Raw genomic sequence first — 26,882 nt, 5'->3', positions numbered from 1 at the left:
TTAGCTCCCATTGGAAACAATGGAGGATGGGGTCACCCCCTTTGGGGGTCCATAACTTTGGACCCCCTGAACCAAACTTCACCAAACTTGGCTGATATCATCAGGAGAGTCACCTGACGATAGCCTGAAATTTTGGTACCACTAGCCTAAAAACTGTGCCTCCTGCAGACCAAAATTGGAAAAAACAGTAAAAAATACAGAAAGCTTCAAACGAACCTGCAATTTTTGCGCCCACCACAAGGTGGCGCCCGGGGCGCTTGTCCCCGGATGTCCCCATGGTAGCTATGCCTGTGTAGGAAAGCAAGAGGCTGTCAGCATCCTGCATCATTGAATGAATGGCATTCTTGTCAAGTCCATTCCAAAATTCTTGTCCTTCATCAGAGGGATGTCAGGGAAAAGGTTTGCAGATATCTTGACTGAGGAGCTGTATGTATGTGTACTACATACATGTGTTTGTGGGTGGAAAGTATATGAGAAAAGTGGTGCCACAGAGTTACTGCCTGCACCTGTCAATGAGTTAAGGTTACTCCAAAGAAAGCTGAGAGTTGTGAGGAGATATTGCAGGAATCTGCATTTAGAGTGAGATATAGAAGCCCCAACCATGGAATCTTCTTTAGCTGTCACTCTTGTTTGAAATTTTAGCAAATGTTGCCCAAGCACTCACAAATGCACCTCTGTATTCCATGAGGGCTAGAAAGTTGGGTTCTATGTTGTAACTACCTACACTCCTTCAGAATTCAGGCAGCTCTGGGGTAGGGCAAACACAAAACAATTTAGCCTTTTTATCATTTGTGAATGCACTGTTTCCCTTAGCAAAACCTTCTGCCAGTTACTTCTGGTCTGTCTCCTGATCTCACATTGGTGCGGCAGAAAAGAGTATGCCAAAAACTCAGGTCCCTTGGGTCAGAGAGTCCCAGTTCTTGCGTGTGTGCATTGATGCTGCAGTTTCAGAGGCTGCCTTAGCTGAGCTAATGCTGGAGCCCCACTCTGAGTTAATTGCACATAAGCAGGCTTGGCTGCTTGGTTTTCCAGCTGCTGCCACCATTCCCAGTTTTATGCTTGTGTGGATCCAGAGCAGCTGGTGGGGGGCAGCAAGCTGGCACAGTTCCATTTTCATCTTTCTCACAGAATTCAGATTATTGTAAAAACTGTAGACCACAACTTGAAAAACATTCTCCTCAATATCCAGCATGGTTAAGAGGAGTTGGACTCTAATCTAGAGAACCAGGTTTGATTCCCCACTCCTCCACATGAGTGGTGGACTCTTTGTCTGGTGAACCAGATTTGTTTCCCCTATCCTACATTGCTGCTGGGTGACCTTGGGCTAGTCACAGTGAGTTCAGAACTCTGTCAGCCCCACATACCTCACAAGGTGTTTGTTGTGGGGAGAGGAAGGAGTTTGTAAGCCCCCTTGAGTCTCCTAACAGGAGAGAAAGGCAGGGTATAAATCCAAACTTCTCTTCCTCTTCTTCTCCTTCTTCTCCTCCTGCAGGATTGCTCCAAAAGCAATCTGATTAAATATTCTAATTTAGTATTGGCTTCAATTTAGAGAAACAGGACAGTACTTGCTTTTTATTTTATTTTTATTCTTTCTCTTTTATTTTAATCTTAAATTTTGGATGCTGCAGGTGGGGGATACTGAGATAGAGTATCTTTCCTTAGCTTACAAAATCTCTGCAGCGGTGTGCAAACCACTGAGTGCTGAAAAGAGAGTCTGCTTTTTTCCTTTGTTCATTGACACCTAAATAGGGTGAGTCATGGTTGGGGTGTCTTCAGGAGGAGAGAAAGCTACTCTATCCGGGCAGTTCTCTTGGTATGCTGTGGTTTGAATTGGTCATCAACTACATCTAACTCTTTGGGCAACACTTTTTAAAAGGACTGAAGCAAAGCAAATAAATACGAATGTTGTTCCACCCTGTTCACTACTCTAGCTTCTCTGTGAGAGGGAAAGCAGGTAATAAAGACAGCAGTTTTAGACTTTATTCTGAAAGCTGTTTGATAGCCATGGGCAAATGGAATAATGGAGGAGTGCCTAAGAGTACACTAGATGCAGACTGTTTCCTTTCTTGTAGAGTAACCATGTCCAAGCACTACTTTTCTGGAATTCAAGGCCAAGAGTTGCACCCAAGGAAGTCGGTCGGTCGGTCGGTCAGACATTTATTTACAGCCAACGACCAGTAAAACAAAATAAATATGCATCAATTCCACAGTACCATTAGCATAAACTGTATGTGTACGAAAAATACACTAAAACACAGATCAAAGATAAAACATAATCTGCGGTATATACAGAGGGAATATTCTCGTGTAGCTGAATATTATTATTATTATTAGTTTGTTTGCTTGTTTGTTTGTTTGTGGTCAATGACCAGTACTTAAAACCCCATCTCACTATAATAGTGAAACAGTAGATAAATACATTGATTGGAACAGAAATTGGAGATTTAAAATTTACAGGCTTTTAAAAGTACTTATGCAGTCTTACTCTGGTTTCACCCAAGGATATCTGTGACCAGTTCATTCTGAGTGGGTGAACCTTTCTTGGCCTATTTAACCTGTTTTTGGCTTTTTCATATTATGTGTTGTCAAGAAGCAATTGGTTTGCCTTGCTGTTTTATCAGGAAGAAACAATATATCCTAAGGAGAGAAAATGGAAGAGCTGGATTGGGAATAATGAGTAAAATCCAAGTTTACTGAACATTATTGCCTGCTTTGTTGTTGATGGTACTCTGTGGTAGTGGTTCTTTGTTTCTGTGATTTCTTTTCTAGCCTCTTCACTCTCTTGCATCAGTTCTCAAACCCCTCCCCCCAGACTGTGGAGAGCTGCTGACTCTGGGTTCCTCTGTCTTCTTTGTGAAGCACAACGAAAGAGAAAAAGGTTCTGGGAGGTCTTGGAAGCAGTGCTGTCTGATAGGTTACTTGGTTTGAGTCCATCCAACTGGAATTTCATGTATTGCTTGTATGTTCCTGTGTTGGAGTGAGTGAGTCAGATTTATGGATTGCGAGAGATGTTTGTGCTTTTAAACACATGTTGGGCTGTTGCATGAACTGTGCAGAGAACTCATTCTGTCCAACTTTCCAAGGCACCTGTGCGTACAACATGGTTAGGAAAATTCTCAAGGAAGTATCTGCTTGTGTTGACATGCTCAGCTTTGAAATTGTTAATTTTTTCCTTTAACAGTGACGATGAAGCACCTGTGTGTGTCAACACTGATAGACTGATGACATTGGCATTGTTTCATATAGCCAAATACAGTTGAAAAAAGGGAGATTATAATGTTAATGAGGGAAAATCTCTCAGGTTAATCATTACATCCTCATCTTAGAGCCTTTGTGCATTTCCTTCAGGTGTCTCCAAAGTACATCTTTGTTCCTACAATAGATTCCTCCTTAAAGATTTTATAATACAGAGCGTTTTTTTGTTCTTACAGTAGCTCAATTTTTAATGGGGTCAGAAGTTTCCTGGGAGACTGAAAGGCCTGAATTGTGTTCTGTGATGCTCATCACAGTTGCATGCCCTTATAGCAATCTCTCCCCGAGGGGCTGCCTTTTTGCCTCCCCAAATGGTTGTCATAAACACTGTTTGACAGATGGCTCATCAACATGGCCCCTAAACAAGAGTATTCCAAGGATAGTCAGAAGGTAGAATGTTCTAATGAAATAGGGTGTTGGTTTGAGAACTCAAAATGGTTGCACAAGGGTTGAGGGTTGCTTTATCTGGGGAAGGTAGTGCTGCTAGAAGGGCAAACTGTTTGCTTTCCTGGTTGTACGTTCTAATTTTGGGTGATAGTGATGTTTAGCTTTAAAACTACAGCCAATTTAGCTTGGCATAGAGGCTTGGCTGCATGAGGCAGGTCAACTGCTAATGGTGAATTATGTTGATTAAAGTAGGATTTTCTAGTAAATAACAGTTATTTCTAATAGCTTGAGATGGGAATTGTTACTTGTTGGGTATTTATTGAAACCTGGGAGAATATTTAGTGTCTGATTTTCAGCCCAATCCAGACCCTGGGGTGGTTGGGGATGGTGCTGCTGCCATGCCACTGTTCCGCCTCCCAAGGGGTTCCAGGCAGTGCAGGGAGGCAGTGAAAAGCTGAAAAACCCCAGCTGCCTGAAAGCCTTCCATAAGGCTCAGTGAAATTATGCCACTTGTTTCCATTGACAATCCTTCCTGCATTCTCAGGAACAAAGCCCAGTAGAAGCCAATTGGTGTTGACTCCACCTCCAGAAGGCCCCGGCATGCCTCCAGCTGTGTTGGCCGCCATGTTAGGCTGGTGCAGCTGTGGAGAGGCAGCTGCAAATGGGTCAGGTGCTATAGAGCTCTGTGGTGCCTGCCCATTTCCCTGTTTGCCCCCTGACTGATGTAAATGCCACGCCCATGCTGATGCTTTTTCTGTTCTGCCATGGAAGGAGAATATAACCAATAGTTGTTGTTGGTAATACATTGGCACTAAAGGCCTGTGTGAGAATGTTAGGTTTGCGTGTGTGTGTTGACATGCCAGTGTATATCAAAGGAGGAAACCCATCATTGGGCACACGTCATCTGTGCATGAACAATGTAATGTGTTTTTTAAACCAGTTTGCTTGCTTTCCCTGAAGAGAAAACCTGCTGTTCCAGCCAGATGTATCTGTTGGGTAAAGAGGTGGAATTTCCTGTTCATCTCTAGTTAAGTTTGTGTGTGTCGGTGTTTTAAGCTGATCTTTTGTTTTTGGCACAAACAATTAGCAGCTCTCTTATAAACTTTTAAAAGGTAGATCATAAGGAGCCACACATGGCAAAGAAGAGCAGCAGCACAGGGGGCAGAAGATCAGGTCTTGTTTACCCTTTAGGCATTTTTGGTAATGGAGAGCGGGCAGTACTACAAAATGGCTGCTATAAGGACAGCCACAAAATGGATACAATGGAGTGTTGTGGCTGATCACGGAATGGTGAGAAGGCAAAAACCAAGCATCTACTTATGATGGTGGCAGATTTATTTCACTAGGTACTTCATAGTGACACAAAGGAGACATTTCCTTTGTTCTTCTAAACCATTTCCTACTCCAGTGAGGTGGGGGAGAGCCAGGATCCTTGCTCTAGGGTGAGAAACATTTGTCAAAAAAGCAATTGGTGGCCAGGAAACCAGTCATTGGGCACCATGGCACTCACAGGTACAATTCTGGAGATCAATGCTCTATATTGTCTGTGTTATTGACCATATGTTATTCCATTTGTCCCAAAAGGAGCTGTTTAAAATAAGGAACAGTTGCGGTAGAGACTACCAGAGCAATGGGCACTTGAAAATCTTATAAGAGCACCCTGTCTATGGATCCAGATATTTATGAGGAAAGTGAATTGCAGCTTGAGGGTGTTGTCCTGTCAGTTCATTGAAGATTTATGTGTGTATTCATTCTCCTCTGAATAGGAACAGCTCTGTAGCAGAAAGAAATCTTTCCCAGTAATTGTATTCTGAGGGCCCAACTAGAAATGTTAGTTTTAAAGAAGACCCAGCTATAAAGCATCACACCTGGTTTGGCCCTGAAAGCCTTTGGAATCAGATTGAACCCCCAAAGTTCTTTTACAAGTGGTTTTTAAGCAACCTTCAATTTAAGAAACATTTTAAAATCTCTTTTGCAGTTGTCTAAGCCACTCTTTGGCCTAGCTTGCCTGATCCTGTGAGATCTTGAAAGTTAAGCAAGGTTGGCCCTGGTTAGTACTTGGAAGGGAGACCACCAAGGAAGGCCAGGGTTACTATGCAGAGGCAGGCAACAGCAAACCACCTCCATTTGTCTCTTGTCTTGGAAACCCTGCGGGGTTGTCATAAGTCAGCTGCAACTTGACATTGCTTTACACACACACTTATGTATCATTGCATGATATGTAAGTGTCTTTGTCCCATGAGGTTAGTAGCAGTAGGGCTTGGTCATGTATCTGTGCATCTGTAACACTAGTTTCTCTTAAAGTTTGTGAGATTTGCTGGTATTTGAACCAGGAGCCTCCTTGGTCTGCAAGATGGTGCCACTTTAGCGTGCTGTGAAGGAGAGGCAGTAATATTGTCTGCATATTTCCCTGAAGAGATCCACCTCTATCTGCATAGCTGTGGATTTATGCAGATCAGGATAACAGAGCAGACTGCATCATTGGGTCCAGAAACATTTTCCCCCCTCATGGGTCCATGGGTCCCCCTCCATGTACAGGAGGGCAGGAGATTCGAGATAGTCTCTCATTATTTTAAACAAGTTATAGCCATGTTGAGGATGGATTCTGGTTTTTAACTACAGAAGATGGGTATTTGACCCTTCCTCTGTGCCATTTTCTTGATTTAATGTATTTAAATATTTTGCTTTTCCGAACTAAAGCTCAGAGTAGCTAGCACCATTAAATCTACTTAACTAAAATAATTTACCCATAATAACATCATCCCCATTGCCAATATCCAAGATTTGCCACTCACATAGTTCAATTATGAGTAGTCATATATACAGAAGGCTACCTAAAACAATTAGGTTGTATGTGCCTTCTGAAAGGCCAAAGCAATTGGAATTCGTCATATTTCCCTGAGAATTCCACTTCACAATTGCAATGCAAGTGATTAGAGGGGTCAGGCTGTCACTAAAGTTAACTGTACTACCTAATTAAAGCAGGTGGATAAAAGAAATTGTGTGTGCATTGGTCTATATCAGAAGAGGTGGCTCCTCAGTTGTCTGAGCCCAAGGTCATTAAGGGCTTTAAAGCTAATAACCAGCACCTTGAATGAACTCAGAAGCCATTTAACAGCCAGTGCAACTGCTTCAAAAATGGTGTTCTCTGTCTTCTAGTGAGCAGGCAAACAACTTCATTTTTGTACCAACTGAAGCTTCTGTGCTGGCTTTGAAAAAACATATTGATTGAACTTTGCAGCAGTGTAGCCAAATTGGCCTAGTCTGAAAAGAAGGACGATTTCTTGACCAGGTGCATCTCACATAAAGCACTTTTTGCCACAGTAAGCACTTTTACTGGTATGGGAGACTTTTTCAACCCCAGGAGTTGCCACATACAATGTGAAATAGTGTGGCATCTGTTGGAGCTAGCTTTTTGGGCTGGGTCCATAGTTATTTCTTGATGCTTTTCGGGTATGTTCTTTCTGTTGGAAATGTTCTGCATGGTACCAGGTTTGCCTTCTGAATCTTCTCTTCCTACCCTCTCACACAAATCAGTTTCCCCCACCTTCCCATGCAGCTGTTAAAATCTTTCTCTTTATCTCTATAGCAAGCTAGTCAGTCTAGTGAAGAGATCACTTTATTACTCGCCAGGAGACTACTGAATGTGCTGAATAACTTTTATGACCCTAATTGTGACGATGCAGTGGTGGGCAAATGAATGTTGGACTTGTCTTTGTGTGATTGAGGGTAGTCTTGGTTTCCCCTTTGCTCATAGAGCAAACAATCATGAGGTATTTTGTGGCATTGCTCCAGGGTAACCACCCACCATCAGCCTGCACCTGCAGTACTCTGAACAAGCCTTTGACTTAATTCAGAAATCTTCCTATCTACAACATCAGGCACTTCACAGATAACGAGTGATTCCTTTACTGAAATCCAAAACTAGCAACACTCATCCCTTGCAATTTGTGTGTCTCCTTCCCCTTTCTCGGGGCAAAGTTTAATGCAGTCAGCAGAATTTAAAGCTTGTCTCTGATCATAGCATTTCAGACTTGCATGTGAGAGCAGATTTCCTGTTTGACGTTTCACCACGAGGGAATTTTTTTACATACCATTTGTCTGTGATCAGGGAGTTCTGTCTGTGGGGAAATCGCAGGTGTAGTGTTGTATGTTTGAAATCGTCCAGTATTGCAAGATTCTACTGATTATAAGTTCCTTGAAGGAAGGATCTCTTTTTTATTTACAAATGCCAGTTGTGTTGATGGTGCTATTCAGATGAGTTGAAGAGAGTCTTATAGCTCTTTAGGGGCATACAGCTGACTTTGACATAGGAGTGAAGAGGTAAAAAATAAAAAAGGATGCCAACACTTGAATGCAGTGGTTAAATGTTTATATGGGTCTCTGTACAAAAAGAGGCTCTGCCTTTTCTCTTCAGTGTGTACGTTTACAGAGCCCCACATGTTTTGTTTTGTTTTTACTGTGTATCAAGTCCTGGCAATCAGTCAATAGAGGGTGGAAGAAAAGAATGCAGTCCATGTAATAACTTTTATTAGGACCAACCTCATTTTACACACAACATTTTGCTAGCTCATATGAACTCTTCGTCAGGCTGGCTGCAACAAAATTTAAAAAGATAGGATGGTGGGAAACAGATTCTTCAGGCCTTGGTGCAAAGGTCTGAGCTCTAAATAACCCTGGCACTTTGCTCTGTCTCTGCCTGCTGCTTTTCTAAATAAGAGATTCTTTTCCTCCCACCCCCAAGCAATGGTTTTAAATTGCACAACAAATTAGATTGGTCAGGAGACTGTTTTGAATCTCAATTTATTTATTTACTTATTCTCCACCTTTCTTTCCCATGGGCACCAAAAGCGCCCAAATCATTCTCATCTCCTTCATTTTATCATCACAACAGCCCTGTGAGGGAAGTGAGACCGAGTTTGTAGGGACCTTCAACATCTGAATTTTGAGGCACATTCTATGTTCGCTAAGTGCTTCAGCTAAGCCTGTGTGCAGTGGGCATTCGAGTGATGTTTTGTGGGTGAAACTTCAGGATGGGGCAGATGCCTGCTTGCCAGGTGGGCTATAGCATTAGGTTAATGGGCATTTTCCAGACCTACCAGCTGAACAATACTTACTCAGCTAAAGAAAGAATGTAGAAGAAGCCAAGCAACATTCTGCCTTTCAGTTGCCAAGAAGGGTGTGCTGAATTTCTGGCTTTTCACCCACTCTTTATGTATTCAGTGGAGTCGGTGGGGGACAAACAGGACACAGCTTGGAATTTCCTGGGTTTTTGTTCTGAAGCTGCAGCATTCTTTGGGGGCTTTATTTCCTATTTTTAATTTTCTCTGAAAACAAACTGCTTTCAGCCTTCCATGTTTGCTTTGCAGATATAAACCTCATAAAACCTGCTGAGCAAAGTGTCTTGTTTTTATCTGCTGGATAAACAGCGTGCAACATTTAACACCCAGCATGGCAGCTCTTCCGCAACCAGACAGCAGCTGTGGGTAAGGGCTGTGCACTGTTGCTGCCATTGCTTTCTTCTTACATATGAAATGAGGATCCTCTGTTTTATTTTAACAGACACATGGGAGCAGAGTGCAAGCATCTGTCCAGTTTGTTTTCACTCAGTTGGTTATAACTGATGTCCAAGGTGGTTTGTCTTCAGACTTTGCACTGTCAGTGGAACTATGGAAATGCCACCCCTAGTTTCTGTGGTTCCCATAAGTAGCTTGTGTGTGTGTACTAAGTGCTATCAAGTTGCTTCTGAGTCATGGTGACCCTGTGGATTGGTGTCCTCCAAAATATCAGTCATTAACAGCCTTGCTCAGGTCTTGCAGACTGAGGTCCGTTTCTTCCTTCATTGAGTCAGACCACCTTACGTTGGGTCTTCCTCCTTTTCCTGCTGCCTTCAGTTTTTCCTAGCATCACTGACTTTTCCAGTGATTCTTGGCTTCTTATGATGTGGCCAAAGTACAAAGGCCTCAGTTTAGTCATTTTAGCTTCATGGTAAAGTTCAGATGATTTGATCTAGAACCCACTGACTTGTCTTTTTGGCTGTCCATGGTATCTGCAAAACTGTTAGTTTGCCTACAGTTTGTCCAAAGAGGGGAGCAATTGCACAACTGTGGGATCACAGCTGGAAAAATATTTGTGCATGCTGGAATAAGGAACCAGCATTATTTTGGTGCAGTTCCACAAGGTACAAAAGCAAAGGTCTGTAGAAGTGTGTTGGCCCTAACAGACATTGTTGCTTGGATCCATTATTTTTTGTAGGTGTAAGAACTTGTGCCCACTGAGCTTGATTTTTTTCCTGCCTCCCCACTCCAGCAGCAGGCCAGAACTCTCACCCAGGGACAGGTTTTCGCAGGGGATTTTGGGGAACTGTGGGAGGGGAGAGGTGGAAAAACTCTGCTACGTGGGCAGAAGTGCTCTCACCACAGAAATGCCAATCTGGGTCCAAACCATAAGGTCAGGCAAGGCCAAAACATTTGTGGTCAAGGAATAATGAATGTAGCATTTATATTTCCTCTTCTTCTTGTCTGTTTTTTTAGATTTTTAAAAAAATCATCCAACAGAGCATCCCCATGCTGAACACAGCAGTAAGAGAAAAAAAATGTTGATCTAGTTTACAGAGCAGCAGCCTTAAAGCTTTGCAAGAAAACTGAAAACAATCCTCTAGTCCAAAAAGGAGGAAAGTCTTCTCTTGGCCAGCTGTAGCCAGGAGTTGAACCTGATCTCCCCTGAGTAAAATGGATGTTGTTCTACTCTAGCATATCATGAGGTCCTAACAGAAGGGCTGAGACTCGTCTGACTGCAAATTCTAATCCTGCTTGGCTTGTGAATCTCAGAAGGTTTTGCTTGAGTTGAGCTATGGTTGGAGGAGGGGAGTGTGTGTGGAGGGGTGGGGGTCGGGAGGAATATTTAAACAAACCAGGGCTATTATCTGCCAGACACTGACTGAAAGGAAGGCTTATCTCTTCTTTCCATGTGTCCCAGAGGAAGCAGGGATGAAAAAGGGAAGACCCCATGCTGCTTGACAACAGAGAATAAAGCATAACAGGCGTGGGCATTAATAACGGGAGACTGTGGAAAACAATTGCACCAGTCCAACGTCTCTTCTCCCAACCCCTCCTCCAACCCCCTAACACTTCTGCTGAATTTTTTTAAACAAGTGCAGTTTCCATTTCTAGCTGTGCCGACTTGGCATTTCAGCAAACAAGACTTGAGGTCAAAAAGATCATCTATCTACAGATAACTTTTTGTGTAAGGTTACCTGAAAAATGTGCCTAGTAGATTGTAGATCAGAGCAGTATAGTGAAGGGGTGTTTTTTTATTGGGGGGGGGGTGAGGAAGAGAGCTTTGTCATGTTGTATTTCTTGAAAAGGTCACAGTTTGCCAAGAGCGCAGGCACTGGGGGCAGGTTGGGCTGCTTTTGCGGCAGTACCTTTTGATGGGCTGGTGTGGTGATGTGTGACAGAATAGAGTTTGAGCAGACATTTAGGTTGCCATGTAGCTGGCTTTCTTTATTTGCTGTCTGGAATTCTGCCCTACTTTCCCATCATTTACAGCTTTCTTTTGCTTCTCGAGGACAACACAGAATTCGGATTTGTGGAACAATACCTCCAAAGGAAAGTTGTCATTTTTCACTCTGAATATGAAGTTGTGTTCTTTTGCTTGAGAGTGTTACATGAGCGTACCCAGATAGAATATATCTTGGCAGCTTACATATATAGGGCTTCTTGCCAGCTAGAATTTTATTGGCATGGCTAAAATTTTGTTCACTTGCCAGTACTGGAAGGTGCAAAGCCAGACTCATTTCTCAGCCTCCAGTTATTGCTGTTAGTGTGTGTTATCTGATACGTGCATTAAAGTGTGGTATGTTGTTCCATAGTTATTGTGCTAGTTTTCTGACAGCTACAGTGTTTGTCATAGGTGTTATGAGAGAAGAGAGCTCTGTGTCTCCTTGTGAGCTCTCTGGCATGGGCTGTCAGATCTTTTGCAAAGTTGGCAGCTCAAAAATATGAGATTAGATTTATTTCATTGTAGACACCTGTCCTTCAGAGGCTTGTGTTGAAGACTCGATGCAGACTCAATCATTCTTCTTTCCATCTCTATATCTCAGCACAGGCAAAAACGTTATGCCTAGATGTTTACCATGACAATGGGGTTCATTTATTATCTGCTGCCAAAGTGTGCATTAATTCAGTTTGCTCGGAGAAAACTGTCTCTGCTCAATCAATTTGGATCCATCCCCAAAGGGGATAAAATCCAGCATGCAACATATGGCATGCAAGCAACACCACCAGCCTCCTGCTATACCGGGAAGCAGTGAAGAAGGGATGAGTCAATGTAAGTCATGGAAGCACAGGTGGCCTTCTCCCATTTAGGGTGGTTACCTAGGGAGCGGCTGTGGCTCACTGATAGAACATCTGCTTGACATGAAGAGGGTCTTGGGTTAAATTCCTACAATCACTCCTTAAAAGACCTCTACCTAAGACCATGGAGAGCAGGGGCCAATCAGTCTAAACAACACTGACCTAGTTGGGCTGTGGAGAAATGCCTTCCGCCCCTGTTATGTTGATGATTTGGGCTGCATTCTACACATGCACCAGAAGTTTTAATACTAGTGGAAGGCTGACTAAAGGAAAACAGTAGGAGATAGTTAATCTCTCTCCCAAGCACAGAGCACACCAGTGCTTAGCTATGCAGGTGGATCTGGCTAAAGAAGAGCAAAGGGTTTGCCACATGACACTTTGGGTTGAGGTGCCAAATGCTAGACTGTATCTCTTTCTTTTGGGTTAAAAAGAGAGGAATAATCCCAAAAGGGGATGGACCCCCAAGGGGGAGTCTATAAATTCTCTGGACACATTGGAGAAGCTCGCTCTTCTATTGCATATTATTCATTTGTACCCCACTGTTCTCCCTAAAGGGGACCCAAAGTGGCTAAATCATTCTCCTCACCTTCATTTTGTCCTCCTAACAACCCTGTGAGGTAGGTTAGGCTGAGAGAGTATGACTTCCCAAGGTCACCCAGTGACCTTGGGGATTCTATTTTTCCTCTTCTGCTCTTCTTAAAGGCTAGGCCATGAAAGGCTAGCTTTTATATCAGGACTCCATCTTGACATTGTGTTGCGAGTCAATGGACAGAAGCCCTTAAATTGGAGAAGCTGGTAATGGAGGACTTTTCAATTGTCGTATTCCCAAGAGTTAAATAGCCTGTGTTAGTAACACTGTTGATAGGATGTGTTTAGAGTTGGGGTTAGAATACCACATGTTTTCAGCTTCTCTTTATAAGCTTGCTCTGTCTGATGCTTGAATAGATCATGAGTGTTTTTCTGTGTTTTTTTACTTTTCAATTTTTGCATTTATGTTTATTATAGACCACACATTCCATAAAAATAGCCAAGACACCATAGTGAAGTATTTGCATCCCCACAGTGTCTCGGTTGGACTTATTTCTTAGCTATGACTTTAGCACAAAACCTTAGGCTCATTCCGCACATGCAGAATAATGCACTTTCAAACTGCTTTCAGTGCTCTTTGAAGCTGTGCGGAATGGCAAAATCCACTTGCAAGCAGTTGTGAAAGTGGTTTGAAAATGCATTATTTTGCGTGTGCGGAAGGGGCCTTAGAAATCCAACTTCTAGTTTCTTCTCCCAAGTGGAGGAGTCTGTTTCCAGCTTTTCAAAAACAAACACTGATTACAGGTAAAAATTGGGTCATTGGGAACAGAGGCATAGCTGGGCCAGAGTGCACCTGGTGTGCACTCTGTGTCCATGCCCCCCGCCCGCAGCGCCTTGCCTCTCCGCCCCCACCCCTTACCTTAGTGCAGACTGGAGAAGTGGCCTGTTCCCTTCAGGCTGAAAATGGCCTCGTGGGAACTACACTTTCCATGAGACTCTGGGGCTTGCAAGGTCTCCTGGGAAGTGTAGGTCCCACCAGACCGTTTTCAGCCTGAAGGGAACAGGCTGCTTCTCCAGCCTGCACTGTTTGACGAAAATAAATGGGGGGGGGGGGGACGCGCCTGGTGCAATGCGCACCCCCCCGGCTGCCTGGTATCTCCGCCTCTGATTGGGAAAAAAAATCAAAACCAGCAGTGTAATGTTTTTATTAAGACCTCAACAGTTTTCTTACTGCTTTGAGACACTTTGATATCGCACTGCTATTTGGATTATTATGGATTGGTTTTCTACATATCACCAGCAATGAGATGCTCTTCCCTGATTGAATGGGTAAATTAAAATTGAAATGCTGTTAAGTACTATCAAATGTTTGCTGCTATTGAAAAATCTTTGGATGTCAGATACTTAGGTTGCTGATTATTCATACATCTTGAGAACGTGCATTGAACAGAATAATTTTAAGGAGAATCTTGAGAGCCAATCTGTTTTGACTCTTTCTAAAATTTGATCAGTATAAGAACTTATTCATCCCTGAACAGAATTTAGCAGACTTCAACCAAGACTCAGTAGCACCATTGGAAATCATTTGGGCCCATGTTGCCTTGGCAGAAATCCTCAGATTATATTATAATTTTGCAGTCTGCAGCCTTGGTGGAATTCTTTTTTGTTTCTGCTTCCTCTAACTGGTGGGTAGGCAGAGTTTTATTTTTAATTCTGGGGACCACTATATAGTGGTTTATTTGAACCACAAGAACAGGAAGGGTTTGGCTGTGGGACTTAGGAGTATGCCTTGTACAGCCAAACCCATTTCTGCAGCTGAATTTTTAAATCTATGCAATCCCACAGAAGTGAGCAACTATGCTACTTTTGGCTTTCACACACTAGAAATTAATTGGTACCCACTGCCATTTAAAGCAGAAGCTGAGCAAAGACAACCTCAAGGCTGGCCTCTGCAAATCTAGGCCCTGGTTAACCACATGTGATTTTGGAAGGTTTGAAATGTTCCTTGACCATGTGGGTGGAATCATGTTCATAAAAGAGAACCTGGAGCCCCAAAGGCAGGCTCTTTGTGTGAAGCGATCTTGTCTGATGACCTCAAATGAGCAAAGTGTTGGGGTGATGAGGCACCAGATTGGCAGCTGTGATTTGCACTGCCCTTAAACTTCTTTATCAAGCCGCGCAACAGCTATAAGTTGTCCATCTGCGAGGCAAGGAGAGAATTTTGTGCAATTGTGGTTGACAAAATAGGAGCAAGATAATTGGCTAATGGCATACAGTCCAAAGGAGTTGTTCAAGAGGACTCCTGTTTCTAGAACTGAGTGCTAAAGTTTCTTGCAGATTGTACCATCAGGGCTACAGATGAGACCAGCCTGCATGGCAGAATCTTGCTGTGTCGGAAGGAGTGGTGAACAGGAGAGTTCCTTGCATGTAACAGCCAGAGCTGGAATAAGAAGCTCCCCCAGCTTTCTGTGTGAGGGGCCATTCTAACATGCAACTCATTTTGCTCATTTTGCTATTGGAAGTGATGCAGTCTGGGAAAAGCTTTGTCAGGCAGCTTTGCAGATTGTATAGGCTGTCCATAAGAATTGATCAGCTTCTCTTATATGACATACCAGAGCTGTGACAGTACACAATGGCATGCAGCTTTCTATTGCTTGTTGGGGGGGGGGGGGGCTAATGGTTCCCAAGCAACGTTACTGTCTATAGCTGTGCACCTTTTGTTGTCTCCCTCCCCCAAAGGTTAATCCCCTGGATGCTTTGATGGCTCTGCTGCCTCTGTCTGCCGCCTTGCAAACCAGAAGCTATTAAGGTCCATTACTGCTGATGGCTTATCTATGTGGATTCCCCCCAGGATACACTGGCTTGGTTTCTTGAAGAGACAGGACTTGAGGCTCTCCCATTGCTGTTTGCAATCTTTTTTGACGTGCTTGACCATTGTGTGAGTTATGATGCTTGTTAGAATCTCAGCCATTAAAAAAAACCAAAATGCTGGTTTTGCAGAAAAATACGACAGACTGAAAGTCTGTTTAAGGAGGGTGGAGTGTCAAATTGAATAAAATAATTTTTTTTAAAAGCAAGAGGGCAAATAATCAAGCATGGGAAATTTGCCTGCAACAGAGTGGTAAAGGGAACATGTTGTTTCTGGCTCTCTCAATCCCTTTTCTGTTTCATCTCATTCTCCATGACTATCAGCACTTACAGTAAGAAGCTGATAAATCTTTCAGTGGAATAGTTCTGGATCGGTGCTGCTTTGCAGTAGGAGAACAAAACTCATCCAGAGCTTAAGAAAAACACTTCAGTCTGCAAGTTGGAAAAGGCTAAACTGAACCTTGACACAAACTGCCTGTTTTCCAAGTAGAGCTCTATTGCACAAGTAGTCCAACTGCTTATTGGCTCTACCTCACCAGAGCGATGGTGATGGTTTAAGGCATTGAAATGGGGTTAAGTGCCCCCAAAGGCTACATTGACTGCCAGAGCAAATCAAATTAGGGAAGAACCATTCTGTTGCCTCTTAATGATCAGCTGGCAGCGGGATTCAGCTGTGGTCTGCGACATGAGCAGAGCTGAGTAACTGGCACCCGAAGTACAGAATATGCAAGCAGTAGTGCCTTCCCATTGGGAAGTAAGGTGATGACAATCCACCAAGATATTCTCTTACATACAAGCCACACTGAAATGAGTGCCCTTTCCCTTCTTTAAGCGTGTGTGTGGCTATCGCGGAAGTACCTTTCGTCATAAGTGATCTGAGAATTCCTGAATCATAGTCCAGCTTCAGCCACTTTGCTGCATCTGTTTGCTTGGACTCTGCCCTTCTACTGAATGTCCAAGGATGCTTGCTTTCATCCTGTCTTGGTTCCAACTAGTCTCTAAGAGCCAGACAGAGTGACTGGATGAGCTGTTGATGAGCAAGCATTGGGGGAGGGAAGGTGAGGTCTTTGTTCAGGCAACTGTGATTGCAGTTCAGTATTGTTAAGAATGTAAGGGTTGTGTTTAAATTCTCAGTGGATAAAATAAACCTGTTAAAATATGAAGCTGTTTATCTTCACGAAACATTAAAGTAGAGCATTTAAGTTCAGAAGCTATCACTCAAAGCCCATTTACAAAGAAAAGCTTTTACTTCCCTCCTAACAAGTCCTAGAAGAAGATAAGTATCACATGGCAGAATTCCACAAACATAAGACTGCCATCAAGAAGGCTGCTACCTGTAGACATTTGCTTTTGTCTCTGGTTATAGCACTTATAGGAAGATCTTTCATTGGAGCTCTATATATCAGGAGCTGGCAGACTTCATGTTTTTGGGAGCTACCAGTCCCAAAATGGTGGCTTGGTGGGTAGAGCCAGTGACAAAATGGCAGTTTATAGAAAGGTTACCGTGTCTAAAAGCAGGTCTGCAGTCTGCATTTAAACTTCCCTCTCCTTTTCCCCAAAGCAAGCCAGCACCTCAAATTGTAGTTTGCCCTGCTAGGGAGAAATCCGGTTTTTCTCTTCAAGAAACAAATACTAACTTTGCTGAAGGAGAATAAGAGTCATTAGTGAGCACGTTCCTTTCCTGTCCTGAGTAAGCGTGTATGTGAAGGAAGAGATGTAGAAGGGAAAGGTTGCTGTTGCTGCAGTTTTCCCCTCCAGAACAAAGGTGTGAGAGAAGCCACTGTGGCAGATTAAAAATAAAAGATAAGAAAATTACTACAGAAGCAGTGGAGTTGGGGTGGAGGCATACTTTTTTTTTATTGCTGAGTGCCCATCTCTGCTCTGTATTACTCCTTCAATAATTCAGGTCCAGGCCACATCATGTTTTAATATTAAAAATCAGCCACGTGTCCTTATCTGCCAGTGAAGCTCTTGTATTCCATACAGTTTGCTTCCATGCTTTTAACCAGCACTAGTTTCCCAACTGGCTTCAGGGACAGCTCCATGCATAAAGCAATACAATAGTCAAATCAGCCCACAAGTCTACTTAAATGACCATGGCTGGTGCCTGGTAGCTCACTTGAATAATCTGAAGTTTAATAAAAATCATTTTCTAAAGTGGGAATCCAGGGGCAAGCCTGAAAGCAGGAAGAATTTCCAAACTTCAAACCTGATATTTGAGAGAAGACTCTACTCTGGACAGGCATGTTCGCATCCCATGGTGTCTGGGTTGGATGGGTCTGTTCATCTTCCAATCTAAGCAATTCTTCCGAGATTAGGCTTCCACTGCTGGGAAGGAGCCAGTAGAGTTGGGTGTCATTAGGATGTTGATAGCATGTCACTTCATGCTCACCTCTCACAGGAATCCTGTGAACATGTAGAATTGCAGAAGCCAAGTCATGCATAGCCAAAGCAAGCATGCTTTTAGAGTCTGGCAAGGATGCTTCTGTTGCAGACTTTTCGTCATGCTAGCATAGCATAGCCAGCTGGCAGCAGCTAGTCCCTTCCCCCATTTTACTAAGCTGGGTTTCCTGATTCTAACCAGGTTGGTCACAGTGATGGGTAATCAAGGTCTTCTTGAGGACTGACATGACATGTAAATGCATTGGTTTAGTGGGAACCAAGGGTTAGGAAGTGGCCTGGAAGAGCTCTTAAGTATCTGAGCAAAATGCCTCTTTGTAGCACTTCCTCAGCTCACCCAGGATCAAAGTATCTTAGCTATTTCCCACAAGCAATAACCAGAGGATAAATACAAAAACAGCAAATCCTTGTGTGGCTAAGAGTTCATCTTGTTTTCATTCCATAACACAGCTTCTCTAGCCCCATGTCTGCTTAGACCAGGCACCCTGCAGAAGGGCTTCCTTGTATCCCAGCATATTCTGGTGCTGTTCCATCTGTCCGTGGTTTTTGCTTTGTCTTGTAGGCTGATTGGGAAGTGGTGAATTTTGACAGGAGCACAAGAGAGGGCCTTTTCTGTTATCAGTGTCTCTGAGTTGTTACTTGGGAATTGTTTGCTCTGCAGGAACCTCTGTGTTTTGACAAGCTTTCACCCAGTGGTGGTGGTGGAAAGTGCCATAAAGTCACAGCCAAGTTGTCCTCTATATGGTTTTCAAGGCAAGAGACGTTCAAAGGTGGTTTGCCACTGCCTGCCTTTGTATAGCAACCTTGGGTCTCCTTGGTAGTCTTCCACCCAAGTAGCAACCCAAGTTGGGTAGTGGTCTCCCATCCAAGTACTAGCCAGTTTAGTTTCTGAGATCTTTCATCAAGTTGCTTGGGAAACCAGGCAAGGAAGCTTTAAAGTTATTATATCCGCCCCACCCCCATTGGATATGTATGCTAGCAAAACCTCAGCGACCTTGCTTGCCAGAGTAACCTTCAGTGTCCCTTTTCTTCCTTTCTCTCTCTCTCACTGCCCTGAGTGATTCAAGCAGACATTCTTCTAGTGGTGAAATCTGTTAGCAAAGTCTTGAGTGCCAGGTCCTTATCTGTCTGCAGTGGGGTCAGACTAAATGATCACTTAGCTCTTGCTGTTTTCTACACTTGGTTAACTCAATACTTTTAACCTTTTAAAATACACCATGAGGAATTTGTCTCGTCCCCGCCCCGAATGCATTAATGGGGCAAAAGAAGTGGCAAAAGAAGACACCTGGGTGTTTCCTGTCTGCTTTAGTTGAAAGAAGCCAACCGTGTTCTGAAAAGACCTTTTCCCCACTTGCGGCTTGATGTGCGCTAGTCTCCATCACCTTAGCAAGAGCCCTCCCTGTGGGCTGCTGCAAGAAAGTTAGGGAGGAAACCTGTGCTTTCATAGCTTAGTCGACTCTCTCTTGCTGGTGGTCCTTCTGTGCTTCCTTCCTTTTGCATGTCTTATGCTAGTCATCTCTGCTTTTTGCTTTGACAGCCTCCTTGTTTTGTTTAGTGCCCATAGGTCTGGGTACTTCCGGTGCTGAGCACCTCTTCTGTTTTACGGAAACTATAAGTGCTAAGTGCAGCTGAATTTGAGCTGTTGCTCAATGGAGCCAGCCTGAGAGTGGATCTGCTGGCGGCGCTTCAGGCTGTGGGCAGGCAGGAGGAGGGTGTTGGGTTGCAGAACCAGGGCTTTTTACATTATTTATCTTGGCTTCCTCCTCTGTCCAACCTGCTTGCCTGTTAAAGCTGTTGGAAAACAGAGCCTTGCTTGCCATGCAGAAGGCATCTTTTCTCTTTATGCAAGTTTTGTTTTCTGCCTCCAGAAAAATTCATGAGCCAGGAAACCATCTCAAAAGGCTTGCCCAGACTGATTGGATCAAAATCTGGTCTCATAGTGAGTTGTCAGCAGCACAGTTTTATAAGTTTATTTAATATACAGTAAAATCATAAAAGAATTATTAGGTGTAGGAAATTTAAGTTGAATACTGTTTGAAAAACTATTTTTGGAGTATATTCTATATATTTTTTAATGGCGTGTTTGGTAATGTTTAATCTACCTTGTATTTTTTGTGTGCAGTGTATATTTGCATCAACAGTCTTTGATGGTGTAGATTCAGAGTGGCAAATCTTCAATTTCCTAAAGGACAAGTATCCCCCACCCCAAAATGGACTTTCTGTTGCTGTGGCTTCTGATATAGAAACTAAAAATGGGAAATAAAATAAAATACTTTTTACTCCTTGCCAACTAAAGACTAAAGATGTAATGTTATTTTTTATTGCAGTTCAGAATTCTTGCTTTTTAATCTTCTTTTAAAATAAATAAATTAAAGACATTAGTACTTACAGTAGTGCAATTATTTCTGCTATATATATATTTTTTAAACTCAACATAAAGTTTAGGGGAAATATACAGATTTTGAATTGGATTTAGGACCCAGCTTTATATGTAGATATTACACTGAAACTATCCGCAAACAGTGTTTTGAAGCAGAGAATATTCATATGATTCTGCAGTCCTCTCAGACCTTTACCCCACAATGCCGTGAATGTTACTTGAGTGAAGGATGAATCAACTTTATGTTCTCTATGGCAATGTAGGACTGGACTTCTCTTCTGGCAGTGGTATGAGGGCTTTTTCAACACAGACTAGCTAAAACGTTAGCTGCCAGGCCTTCTAGGATCCTGTGAATGAAAATGAGAAAACTAGGCCCAAAGCGCTAGTGCTTTGTGATTTAAAGAGTGAGATGTGTAAAGTACCTGAATCTGGAACAGGTGCAAGATGTGATCTCCTAAGCCAGGTTTGGTCATATTCTGACCGTGTGCCACAGGAGGGGACTTGCTCTGCATTTAACTGGTTTGTTGGGAGCCTGGCTCCTTCAGGAAAAGCATGGTAATGTATTAGAGACTCTTTTTTTGTTGGATGATGCCCATGAAGTGTGGGCGTGACCAGCTGTCACTGAGGCAGGCTGTTGATGCCTTGCGCAGAGTCCAGTGGTTGTATTTTACAGTGTGGGGTTAATAACTAAGGAAGCTAAGGAAGGAGAACAATATACTGGCCTAGTCTGAGTCTCCCTCTCTTCCGGGAAGTGCTTAATTTGATGAACTTTCAGGAGATTCTGAAGGGCAGTTGCTAAACTGTATGAAAAGTGCTTGTATTTCAGAAACTGGAGTGTCAGAAGAAACGGAACTGATAAACATGTTTTTTTCTGATGCAGCACAGTTTAATGTAGCATGCATGTGAGTCACATTTAAATGTCTTCTGTGAGGTTTTTTAAAGAAGCAGCTTGGGCCAGAACCTCCTGCTAATCCTGGAACGTTCTGAAAAATGGCAGATGAAAGTTCCTAGTGGGTGTGATCAAACAGCTTCTATTGAGAGACAGGATTCATTTGGACATTACATAAAAACATGGTTTGATTTTACTAGCTATGGTGAGTTGGTCTTCTGATGTGGGGCACTCTGCTAAACAGAGTGGGCTCTGTTTCCTTAGTGAAACCGACCATTGGTCTATCCAGGTTAGTATTGTCCTCTCTGAGTGGAAGCAGCCCTCCAGGGTGTCAGACAGGGCTTGGACCAGGAAATGTCAGGGATTGGACCAGGACCTTCTGCATGCAAAGTGGGCGATTTCAACTGAACCATGACTCCCCCCCCCCCCCCAAGAGAGAACTGACTAATTAATACTTGGTATTTGCTTCTATAATAAATAGTCCAAAATACTTGGGTGACTGTTCTGTGCTTCCTTGCACAATAGGACACATTCCAGATTTCCTGTATGGATGTCCTTGAAATAAGGTACAGTTCCCTTGTGCCATTCCAACTCCACTGCTTACCTAAATCTAGTAGCCTCTTAGCTTTTTATATTAAGATCAAATTAGAAATGTTTCCCGGTTTGAAATTATTTGAAATTCCACCTCAGTCTTTGAAATTCCACCTCAGCCTGGATGTTGTTCCACTGTGGCGGCAAGGGTAGAAGCATAGCTTGATGGCAGCTTTAGTCCTGAGGTGTACAGAAGAAGAAGAAGAGTTGGTTTTATACCCTGTTTTTCCTCTATCTTAAGCAGGGGTCCCCAAACTTTTTAAACAGGGGGCCAGTTCACGCATGGCCAGAGCCCAGCCGGGGGCCGGATTCTGCGTCGCCTCTCGCTTAAGCCATCCCATCCGGGCCTCTGGACCCGCTTCCCCTGGCCAGGTGTCCCCCCCCACCCCTCAAGGGTCCCCTTCCAATCTGGCCCTGAAGCTCTGTCGCCTTTCTCTCTCCCCCCTTGCTGCATTGGTACGGTCCCCTCCGGCCGCTTGGAATGAGCAGCGAGTCGCCCGCCCTTAATGCTGTTTGCAAACCTGGGGAAAAGGAGGTAGAGAAGGGGGAGATCCGCTTCTGCCCAGCGGGCCGGATAAATGTCTTCCGGGGGCCTGATTTGGCTCCCGGGCCGTAGTTTGGGGACCCCTGATCTTAAGGAATCTCAGAGCCACTTACAATCATAATCCCTTCCTCTGTCTATGACAGGCACCTTGTGAGGTAAGAAGGGCTGAGAGAGTTCTGAATGAATGGTGACTGGCCCAAGGTCACCCAGCAGGCCTCATGTGTGAAGTCTGCTGCTCTTAACCACTATATCACACTGGAAATAACAAAGATGCCTATAAAATAAATACAGAATATAAAGATTCCTACGAAAGGGAAATAGTTTGGGCCAGGCTGGAGGAGGTGCTTGTCTCTACTTTTATGGAGTAACAAGCCCAAGACATTTTGGTGTCTGCGGAAGGAAATCCAAATGGCATCTCCTTCAGCATTAATTATCAGGGAGCACAATCCATCTGTGCAGGCCTTGGGGAAATGAACGGGAGATGCGGAAGATCATGCTCATTTCAAGGGAACATCAGCAGGAGGAACTTCCTGCAGGTTTGTGACTGAAGCCTGCCTGCTTCCATGCCTGTTAGCTTTCCCTTTTGTTGATGCTCTTAGTAGCACCCCATCTCCAATATCCATCGCCCAAGGCCGCTGCTTTGCTTTGCAGTAAGGTAAGGCTGCTTCCATTTGTTGTTTAGCATGCACACAATTGTACACACAAGATGAAAAGCTTGCCTGTATTCTTCTGGAAGGAACTGCAGGCTTTTAAAAAAACAGTTGTTAACCAAGGCATCAGGTAAACTGATTATTTCAACAGCGGATCTGACAAAGCTGGATACTTTGGAGCAAAGATATTTTTTGAAGGAAATCACACTGTTTAAACATGCATAGTTTCCCAAGCACACCTGACTGTCTTAGTGCAGCAGCATTCCCATAGCTCTTTCTGAGGTTTTGTGCAAGCTGGAAACAAATTTATACAATTGCAGAAGTGTAATTGTATGTGCAAAGTATCTCTGCTGATACCATTCTTGACAGAAGTTTGCAAAACTGCTCTGACCAGCTTCTCTTCCTTGAAATGTGCATGTTCTGAGAAAGACCTTGGGAAAAGCGAAGTGAAATAAGGACGAGGGGACCAGTGAGCCATCCCAGTATGACTTATCTTAGATTTGTGATGCAGTGTTTCTCCACACTGTGTGTACTCCTTTGCTTAAGATGGCACATCTCTTTCTGGTTCAGCAGGGAAAAGTGTAAAGAAAATTGCCCCCTTTTTTTGTCCAGGGCTTTATAGTAAGGACTGTCCCTAGTGTCCTTTTGGTTCCAGCCCATGAGCAGGCTTTTTTGAAGAAGCCTGGAAGAGATAGGCCGTCTTCTGCCCTAGTTTTCGCCTGGAGCATAAAGGAAAAGCATGGAAGAAAAGCTCAGTGCTGTTTGCCAGGATCAGCCTGTGCCAAGAGTTAGATGCCCACTGCCAGGCTACTGCTCTGAACTGGTAAATTCAGAAGAATGAAGAAAAAAGAGCAGAATGGCTTTGAGCTGTTTCTAGCTGGTGCTGTGAAGGGGGTGGTGGTGGAGATGAGGAGAATCATAACTGGTTGACATCCTGACCTCTGGGGGTTGTGAGCCCAAAAGTTCAGGAGCATCTTCAGAATCCCAGAAGGGGGAGCCTTTAGGGTGGCTGTGGTTTGGGTGGGGGTTGGGTTGGCATACAATTGAAGTCTTGACAGTGGGATCCTGGACAGGGACTCATCTGATTCGCATGCTGTGCTATAGGCAACTGTTATGCCTTGTCTCAACTAGAACCTCAATGCTGAATTAATTTGCAGCCATTTCCTTTGTATTGAAAGAAGGTGGTAGACATCTTAAGGGACCAAGAAAAATGACAAAACTGTGTGGAAAAGAATCCCTAGGTTACCCCAAACAGAATACAGTTTAAACCGCTGTGAATAGCCCAAGGGGTTCCAGAGTTACAGGGGGGAATAGGGTGAGCTGAGAGCAGAGGATATGTGAAGCCTAAGGTCAGATTTAAGTTGTGTGAAATGGCCATGAAATGCAACCTTGTTTCTGTATAATGTGATATTATTTGTGAATTCTAAAAATTGAAAATCAGGCAGCATCCTGCCACTTGATGCCAGGAATGTCTTACTTTCCCACATCCTTTTTTGTGGACCCTTTCTTGTGGACCCTTCTCATTCCCAGAAAGATAATTCCTGGGTTTCATGGCTGTGGATTATGGGGACTGGAGCAAGAAGAGCAAGGAATTGAAGTCAGTCTTCCTCCCTCTTCCCCAAGAATTGCACTACTGAGGAAAGGAGTCACTTCCATCCTTTTATCCTTCCTCACAACAGTCCACTAATCCTCATGGCTATTTTCTGCGTCAGATTCTGTAACCCCAGAAATTATATTTTTTTGGGAAAGGAGAGGGACGTAGGAAAATTCTGTTTGCCTTATAGTAGGATACTGCCCAGTGTGTTCAGTGTTAACTGATGTGTTTTAAGTTGGGGAAGAGGAAAGTAGCATGGAGTTACTTTGCAGCTGGGTCCTGAAAAGTAGTTAAGTCTTAAAATTGGAACTCACTTCAAAAAGTATGAGAACCGCATCTCTGAGTAAATAAATGAAGCTGTGTGTGGCAGGCCTCTTTGTGTTCTTCCAGACTCCTGTGAGACGAACTCCTGTGAGAGGGAAGGTTTTGGAGTTCAGTCATGGAAGAGTGCAGGAGGGACTGGAATAGTAACTAGACAGGTCTCTTGCAGTGACTGGTATTGCTTGCTATGTTTATATTTAGTGAAATAAAATATTCCACCTCTCTGCTCAGACTTGACATGGATTTCTCATTTTTGTAATGTAACCATCTACTTCACTGCTTTGTCTTTGAAAGAGGGAATCTTATCTTAGTGGAAAAAGAATCAAGTATGCTCCCCTGTGCCTTGAGGGCAGTGAGAATAGTTTGATTTAGCGCATTTCTTTTATTTATATTTATTAAACAAAGTTTTTAAAGTGCTCCAAATTAATGTTATGCCCTAATAACAAATACTTGGCCTTGACCTGGATGGCCTAGGCTAGCCGGAACTCGTCAGAAGCTAAGCAGGGTCAGCCCTGATTAGTACTTCGATAGGAGACAACCAAGGAAGTTCAGAGTAGCTACTCAGAGGCCGGCGATGGAAAACCATCTCAGTGTCTCTTGCACTGAAAAACTCATGAGGAGTCACCATAAGTTGGTTGTAACTTGGCAGAAAACACTTTGGCACTATGCCGTGCCCTCCTCTCAGCTGTCCTTGAAGGCTGATAACAGGAAGATTCCTTACTGGGAAAAACAATGACCCTGTGAATCTGGACCCATAGAAACAATAGAACATGTGTTTCTCCAATGTCAGTATTATAAAAATACGTGTACTAGTTTTATTTCACCACTGCTGCACAGATTTCCAGGTCACACCAGATAATTTTATACTTTCTTCCTGCTTACAGAGACCAATCTGGACATAATGTACAGTTGGTTGTTTGGGGCTTTCCAAGCTGCGTGGCCGTGGTCTGGTAGATCTTGTTCCTAATGTTTCGCCTGCATCTGTGGCTGGCATCTTTGAAGATAAAGGCAACAGTGGTTCCCAGTGTTCTTGGGCTTTTCTTTGACCTTGGAAAGGACCTGAATGTCATGCAGACCATTACCAATGATCCCTCACTATCTGGATTACAGAGTAACATTAAACAGAGCCTAGCACATTTCAGTCTAGGGGACTGCTTCTGAGCCTGGCCATACACTTCAGGCCTGTGGACTGCACTTGCACATTTGGGGTACAACTGTGCCATCACAGCTGATAGGGATGCCTATTCTGTGAGACCGGATTGATGTAAAATAAAGTGCAGTTCCAGTATGCTGCGTTTTAATGAGATGGGGTTTTATTTTATATAGAGCCAGGAAACTAATTTAATGGATTTTAGTTTTTAGTCGTACGTGCTCTATTTATGCTTATGCTGTTCACCGCTCTGAGCCCTCCGGGGGAGAACGGTATATAAATATAATCAATCAATCAATCAATCAATAAAAAGTTTGGAGATGATTTGAAGATTTTTCAGTGCATATTTGGGGAAGGCAAAATTTTACGGGCTTCAGCAGGCATTGAACATCGCTGCAGGGAAACCAAGAATGACAGTCAAAGATGACCAGAAATGCTATAGTATAACTCTTAGGGCTATTAAGAATGCTTCAGGGTAAGAAAGGGTGTTTACTGGCATGGTAATAGTTCAGTTTTCTGAATTGCTGCTTATTTTCTTCTCTTCTCAGATGCCTCCTTCAGTGGGATACCCCCCAGCTATGCCTATGATGTGGACAGGGCTGAGGAACAGCGGCGACATCATGACCAGATGCCCTACATTGATGACTCACCTTCTTCCTCACCACATCTCAGCTCCAAAAGCCGGGGTAGCCGAGAAACCCTCTCCTCGGGTTCGCTGGAGTCCACAAAATCAGTAAGCGCCTTTTATTTATAACTACAACCTGTGAGGATAAAGGATAGGCTAGAAAACACGTGAGCTATTTTAGGCTGTTAAATAATATGAAAAAGACAGTGAAATGGGCACTAATGCTGGTAGTGGGTACCTGTGTGACTCTGCATCACTGGGATGGGAACACTGGTGCTGGACCAGTGCTCCTCTACCATAGGAGCCTGTACCGGGACTGATGGGGGTAATTCCAGGGGCAGAGTTG

At 43.5% G+C, this 26,882-nt stretch overlaps 1 protein-coding gene across 2 annotated transcripts in view; it reads left to right on the top strand.

Annotated features, from left to right (window-relative positions):
• Window positions 1–26,882, top strand: part of BCR (BCR activator of RhoGEF and GTPase) — a 101,720-nt gene that overhangs the window by 19,473 nt on the left and 55,365 nt on the right. For both annotated transcript variants that reach the window (XM_048515126.1, XM_048515125.1), the window contains exon 2: window positions 26,460–26,644. In XM_048515126.1, coding sequence (XP_048371083.1) covers window positions 26,460–26,644 — 185 coding nt within the window. The remainder of the gene's footprint in view (window positions 1–26,459; window positions 26,645–26,882) is intronic.

The sequence above is a fragment of the Sphaerodactylus townsendi genome, linkage group LG13 (genome assembly GCF_021028975.2).
Source record: "Sphaerodactylus townsendi isolate TG3544 linkage group LG13, MPM_Stown_v2.3, whole genome shotgun sequence".
In the NCBI taxonomy this organism is placed as follows: domain Eukaryota; kingdom Metazoa; phylum Chordata; class Lepidosauria; order Squamata; family Sphaerodactylidae; genus Sphaerodactylus; species Sphaerodactylus townsendi.
This window is presented reverse-complemented; position numbering and strand designations above follow the sequence as displayed.